At 45.9% G+C, this 6,962-nt stretch overlaps 1 protein-coding gene across 3 annotated transcripts; it reads right to left on the reverse strand.

The window, feature by feature from the left end:
• Positions 1 to 3,863: 3,863 nt before the first annotated feature.
• On the reverse strand, positions 3,864 to 6,753 carry LOC127943479 (NF-kappa-B inhibitor-interacting Ras-like protein 2). 3 transcript variants are annotated; one of them, XM_052539924.1, is made up of 4 exons: positions 6,666 to 6,753; positions 6,323 to 6,460; positions 6,006 to 6,247; positions 3,864 to 4,965 (listed from the first exon to the last, which is right to left on the reverse strand). In XM_052539924.1, exons 2-4 carry the CDS (start codon positions 6,414 to 6,416, stop codon positions 4,723 to 4,725), a joined length of 579 nt encoding a protein of 192 aa, XP_052395884.1. In that variant the 5' UTR covers positions 6,417 to 6,460; positions 6,666 to 6,753; the 3' UTR covers positions 3,864 to 4,722. The 3 variants fall into 3 exon arrangements, with proteins under 3 accessions (XP_052395884.1, XP_052395883.1, XP_052395885.1); XM_052539923.1 differs by having other exon boundaries at positions 6,323 to 6,479; positions 6,666 to 6,731; XM_052539925.1 differs by having other exon boundaries at positions 6,323 to 6,422; positions 6,666 to 6,688.
• Positions 6,754 to 6,962: the final 209 nt, after the last annotated feature.

Consider the following 6,962-nt stretch of genomic DNA (forward strand, 5'->3'; position numbering starts at 1 on the left):
TTAACCATCCATCCATCCATCCATCATCTTCCGCTTATCCGGGGCCGGGTCGCGGGGGCAACAGTCTAAGCAGAGACGCCCAGACTTCCCTCTCCCTAGCCACTTCCTCCAGCTCTTCCGGGGGGACCCCGAGGCGTTCCCAGGCCAGCCGGGAGACATAGTCCCTCCAGCGTGTCCTAGGTCTTCCCCGGGGCCTCCTCCCGGTGAGACGTGCCTGGAACACCTCCCTGGGAAGGCGTCCAGGAGGCATCCGAAATAGATGCCCGAGCCACCTCAGCTGGCTCCTCTCGATGTGGAGGAGCAACGGCTCTACTCTGAGCTCCTCCCGAGTGACCGAGCTTCTCACCCTATCTCTAAGGGAGCGCCCAGCCACCCGACGGAGAAAGCTCATTTCGGCCGCCTGTATCCGGGATCTTGTCCTTTCGGTCATGACCCACAGCTCATGACCATAGGTGAGAGTAGGAACGTAGATTGACCGGTAAATCGAGAGCTTTGCCTTACAGCTCAGCTCCTTCTTCACCACGACAGACCGGTACAGCGACCGCATTACTGCAGAAGCTGCACCGATCCGTCTGTCAATCTCACGTTCCATCCTTCCCTCACTCGTGAACAAGACTCCAAGATACCTGAACTCCTCCACTTGAGGCAGGAACTCTCCACCAACCTGAAGTGGGCAATCCACCCTTTTCCGACTGAGAACCATGGCCTCGGACTTGGAGGTGCTGATTCTCATCCCAGCCGATTCACACTCGGCTGCAAACCGTCCCAATGCACACTGAAGGTCCTGGTCTGAGGATGCCAACACGACAACATCATCCGCAAAAAGCAGCGACGAAATCGTATGGTCCCCAAACCGGACACTCTCCGGCCCTTGGCTGCGCCTAGAAATTCTGTCCATAAAAATTATGAACAGAACCGGTGACAAAGGGCAGCCCTGCCGGAGTCCAACATGCACCGGGAACAGGTCTGACTTACTGCCGGCAATGCGAACCAAGCTCTTGCTCCGGTCGTACAGGGACCGAACAGCCCTAAGTAGGGAGCCGCCGACCCCATACTCCCGGAGCACCCTCCACAGGATGTCGCGAGGAACACGGTCGAATGCCTTCTCCAAGTCCACAAAACACATGTGGACTGGTTGGGCAAACTCCCATGAACCCTCCAGCACCCTGGAAAGGGTATAGAGCTGGTCCAGTGTTCCACGACCGGGACGAAAACCACACTGTTCCTCCTGGATCCGAGGTTCCACTATCGGCCGAATTCTCCTCTCCAGTACCCTGGCATAGACTTTTCCAGGGAGGCTGAGAAGTGTGATCCCCCTATAGTTGGAACACACTCTCCGGTCCCCCTTCTTGAAAAGAGGGACCACCACCCCGGTCTGCCAGTCCAGAGGTACTGTCCCCAACCGCCATGCGATGTTGCAGAGGCGTGCCAGCCAAGACAGCCCCACAACATCCAGAGACTTGAGGTACTCGGGGCGGATCTCGTCCACCCCCGGTGCCTTGCCACCGAGGAGCTTTTTAACTACCTCGATGACTTCAGCCCGGGTGATGGACGAGTGCCCCTCCGAGTCCCCAGCCACTGCTTCCTCAACGGAACACAAGTCGGTGGGATTGAGAAGATCCTCGAAGTATTCCTTCCACCGCCCGACGATATCCCCAGTTGAGGTCAACAGGTGCCCATCTCTACTGTAAACAGTGTTGGTAGGGCACTGCTTCCCCCTCCTGAGGCGTCGAACAGTTTGCCAGAATCTCTTCGAGGCCAACCGATAGTCCTTCTCCATGGCCTCACCGAACTCCTCCCAGGCCCGAGTTTTTGCCTCCACGACTACCCGGGCTGCAGTCCGCTTGGCCTGCCGGTACCCGTCAGCTGCCTCCGGAGTCCCACAAGCCATCCAGGCCCGATAGGACTCCTTCTTCAGCTTGACAGCATCCCTTACTTCCGGTGTCCACCACCGGGTTCGGGGATTGCCGCCTCGACAGGCACCGGAGACCTTACGGCCACAGCTCCGAGCAGCCGCAGTGACAATGGAGGTGGAGAACATGGTCCACTCGGACTCAATATCTCCAGACTCCCTCGGGATCCGGTCGAAGCTCTGCCGGAGGTGGGAGTTGAAGATCTCTCTGACAGGGGGCTCGGCCAAACGTTCCCAACAGACCCTCACAGTACGTTTGGGTCTGCCGAGTCTGTCCAGCTTCCTCCCCCGCCATCGGATCCAACTCACCACCAGGTGGTGATCAGTTGACAGCTCCGCCCCTCTCTTCACCCGAGTGTCCAAGACATATGACCGAAGGTCTGATGACACGACCACAAAGTCGATCATCGACCTCCGGCCAAGGGTGTCCTGGTGCCACGTGCACTGGTGGACACCCTTATGCTTGAACATGGTGTTCGTTATGGACAAACCGTGGTTAGCACAGAAATCCAATAACAGAACACCGCTCGGATTCAGGTCAGGGGGGCCGTTCCTCCCAATCACGCCCCTCCAGGTGTCACTGTCACTGCCCACGTGAGCGTTGAAGTCCCCCAGTAGAACTACGGAGTCTCCAGTTGGAGCACTTTCCAGCACCCCTCCCAGAGACTCCAAGAAGGCCGGGTAGTCCGCACTGCCGTTCGGCCCGTAGGCACAAACGACAGTGAGAGACCTACCCCCGACTCGAAGGCGCAGGGAAGCGACCCTCTCGTTCACCGGGGTAAACTCCAACACATGGCGGCTGAGCTGGGGGGCTATTAGCAAACCCACTCCTGCCCTCCGCCTCTCACCATGGGCAACTCCAGAGTGGTAGAGAGTCCAGCCTCTCTCAAGAAGTGTGGTTCCAGAGCCCAAGCTGTGCGTTGAGGTGAGCCCGACTATCTCTAGTCGGTACCTCTCGACCTCCCGCACAAGCTCAGGCTCCTTCCCCGCCAACGAGGTGACATTCCATTTAGGGACGTCATTTAGGGACGTGGAATATTTTATTAACGTTATTTTAATTTAAATTTTACGTTATATACGTAATTTTTAATAACGTTATAATAATACTAATTCTCAAATCGTTATAACAAACACGATATTTATTTAATTTTTACTTTTTTCTGAATCATTTATTATAAATTTCTTCGACGTTATTTTAAATGTTCCTATTTGATTTAGAATGTTCAGGAAACGTTTAAAAGTTTGCAAATGTCCCCTCAACGTTTGCATAACCACGCAAAAGATAAGTAGGTCTAACGTTTCATAACTTAATAGAAATGTTAGCAAACGTTCTCCAGCTCACGGCCTGAAAGCATCCAACTTATGAAGTTCCCAGAGACCCTAATTGAGAGTGACATTTTTGAAACCATATGTTGGGTGATGTTTGCCATGTGTGTCGTGTTTTGTTTAACAGTGGGTAAAAAGTACATTTGCATAATGTGAAGCATTTGATCTGTGATCTGTAAACTGTCAATCTGTGAATTGATGCACGCGGATGCAAGCCTCATGAAATGAAGGGTAGCTTAAAGTAAGCATTAACTTTCAGACACACATTGTTCATTACACACAGACACACTCTCTCCTCCCCCTGGCAGAAGTGGAGAGCCCTCGATTATAAGGTCACTGCAGATCTAGCCATGAACGAAATGAAATATCTACTCCGTAAAATGATAGATAAAGGGCAAATAAAACCAATTCTCCCATTTCCTCCCCCTGAAGAGAGACTACAGATATCTCAGACTCGGACTCATTCGTGTGGAAGACGGATGCTGTGCTGTTTAAGCAGACGAGCTTTCAACTGTGTTTATGTGCATAAAGCAGATATTGTCTTTATTGAACATTAACATTATTTCTGACCATTGTATAAAGCTCTAATTTAACTTTAGATTAGAAAAGTTTCTTGGGTAGTAAATCATAGCAGTCAAGCAGCTTTATTAAGATTTTAAAAAGCTGTTCATACAGTCTTTGCTTTCAGACAAAAATGCTTTGCAATGCTTTTAAACATGTCCAAATATATTTTAAAGCAATCTCAGCTATAAATAAGTAAAATCTTCACAAGTCATACGTTTTCCATGAAAAAAGAACAGAAATATATTGTATACATTCACAACTGAAAGCAAATATTATACAATATGAATGACTAATCACAAAATGCATTGTCATCAGGGTAAAGAGCAGGGGTGACCTCTCACTCACAACCAAACAAACGTGGAATGTTTCACTTATTTTGCTGTTCTTATGGAATAAATCAGTCAATTTCTAGGAATGTGTCTGGTGCAAAATATGAACATCTGAACATAAGTAAAACATTCATGCAGTCCATTTAAGACATTCTTCTGTCAAGTACATCTCATAGAAAAGAGTAGTCATCATGGCACAAACATCATTAAATACGTCGAATCATCCTATAGCTGATTTCACATAAGATGGAACAACTTGCAATGTAGAGGTATATATACATATATATATATTTCAGTGTAAAAGCAGTATTTTGTTTTGTCAGTCAGTTGGTTCAAGATAAGCATGTGATAAATAGATCACAGCAACACATGGATTCTATCCTGTATGTTTATAATATAAAACTTCATTAATGCAGTAACTTCATATAGTGTGCTAAACTTATAATGTCACTCCAAGTTCAAATGTTTTGAATGATCTCAAATTGAGCGTCTGTTAATGTCACTATTTAGAGATTTGCCTTCCATCTCCTATCTAACATATTTTCTCTTTCTGTTACTCTGTCAGCTCTTGTTGTCTCATCATCTCCATCTCTAGCTGTCCTGGGAGCCGCTGCCCTTGTTCTTGTTGCGGCTGAGTGGGAAGGTGGATTTGCTCTGAGGCTGGGTCATTTTGCTGGCCAGATGGACAAAGGGCTCGATGAGCATCCGTCTGTCGGTCACAGTGACCTCCCACAGCCGGACCTTCTCCTGCCGTGCCCACTGCTGAGCCGCCTCGCTGTCCACCCTCCTCTGATCCTGCAGGTCCAACTTATTACCCACAACAACAATAGTCACCTGTGAGACAGAAAGAGAAATATGCTTTACTTTTTTTTCATGATGTCCACTTATAATGTTAGTAGTTTTTTTTTTTTTTTCATGTATTATATCAAAATATCAATTAAAACTTGATTCCTCATGATTTGACACTATATTTTAAAAAATTTGGGGTGGGAAGATTCTTTTGTTTTGAAAGAACTGTTATGCTCACCAAGGCTATGATTATTTGATGAAAGAAAAATACAGTAAAAAATGTATATTATGAAATATGAGCAAAAACAACAGTAGAGCATTGCGCTATCAAGCGCAAGGTTGGGGGTTCGATTCCCCGGTAACACATGATAGGTAAAAATGTGTAGCCTGAATTCACTGTAAGTCGCTTTGGTAAAAGCGTCTGCTAAATGCATAAATTTATTTTAATATATCTCACATTACATACATAAAATGTAATATATTCCTGTGATGCAAAGTATCATCACTCCAGTCTTCAGTGTCACATGATCCTTCAGAAATCATTCTGATATACTGATTTGCTGCTCAAGGAACATTTGTTCTGCTTTGTATTTTTGTACCCAGCTAACAAAAAAAAAATTCAAATAACGTTTTGCTAATATTAAGGGAACATAATATTTTATCATTTTGCTAACATGATGGAAATGTTATTTTTAAATTCTAGATGGTCTGAAACAAATAGCAACATAGAAAAAATATATAAGAGGACTTTTTATCCAGGAATGATGTATAAATAATGTATAGTGCTATCATTCTGTTAATATTACTAGAAGAACATTTGCTCACAGCTGTGAGAGAATCTTGTCAGAACAACTGGGTCAAAAGTGCCACACATTTTTCAGGATTCTTTAATAAAAAAAATACTGTAAAGCTCACAATAACAGCATTAAATTGAAAATCGAAAACTATTTCAACAATATAATTGTCTTTACTGTCTCTTTTGATCAATTGGTCCTTGATGAATAGAAGTATTGATTAAAGAATCTAATCATATGGAGCCCAATCTTTTGAACGGGTGCGTGCATCCTCATAACAAACACACAGACCTCTTTCTTATCGCGGCAGCGGTCGATCTCTTTCTTCAGGGCCTCAACGCGTTTGAAGGACTCTTTGCTGTCGATGCTGTAGACGAGCACGAAGCCGTCGGCGAAAGTGAAGTAGTGCCGCGGAAACTCGTGACCGTCGCGCAGACCGCGCGTGTCGTAAAAGCGCAGCTGCTCTCGGGTGCCGCGGTCCGTTTCCACAGAGCCGATGTAAATGTCCTCCAGTGTCTCCATGGTCTCTGAACCTGGCAGACGGGTCCTGTGTGAATTAACTCTTCATTTGTTTGTGTTTGAGACATGCCTGCGGTCACAACACTCACCTGCGACATGATTGGCGTACAGCAGCTGCTCCAGGACAGCAGTCTTCCCCACGGATCCCTGACCACACACCACCACCTTACAGCTCTTGCCCATGATTACCTACAAGCGCCCAGTGCTCAGTAAAGTATAGAAAAAAACTAGACAAGAAGTAGAAACCTGTCACAACAAGAGAACAACTGATGTGTTGTAATAATGTTTTATGCAACAGTCAAGCGCATAAACCTGCTGCGCCTTTACGTCATTAGATTACTCCATAATTGAATACTAAATTGTATTCACCTTTGATAAATATTAAAATACGTAAAAAAGATAACAAAAGCAAAGGTTTAAGGAAAGACTTACCTCACCGTCCTCTCTTCCTGTTTATGTCAATTTCAGCCTTCGACGGAATTTGACACCAGTTCCGTTGAGCTGCAGGGCGCCCTCTTCTGTTCGGAGAACAGCAACACATGCCGAACATGCCGTTTAATAAACCAATAAAAATTAACTAATAAACTAAATTAACTAAACTGAGGTGAAAACTTAAAAATTATGCGCGGAACAATAAATAGTAAAAAAAAAAAGAAGAAGATCTAAGTTCATGAGAATATTTAAGGGCATTTAATAGAAAACTTCAAAGAAAACACACACAAGGAAAAA

Source organism: Carassius gibelio, chromosome A3 (genome assembly GCF_023724105.1).
Source record: "Carassius gibelio isolate Cgi1373 ecotype wild population from Czech Republic chromosome A3, carGib1.2-hapl.c, whole genome shotgun sequence".
Taxonomy (NCBI): domain Eukaryota; kingdom Metazoa; phylum Chordata; class Actinopteri; order Cypriniformes; family Cyprinidae; genus Carassius; species Carassius gibelio.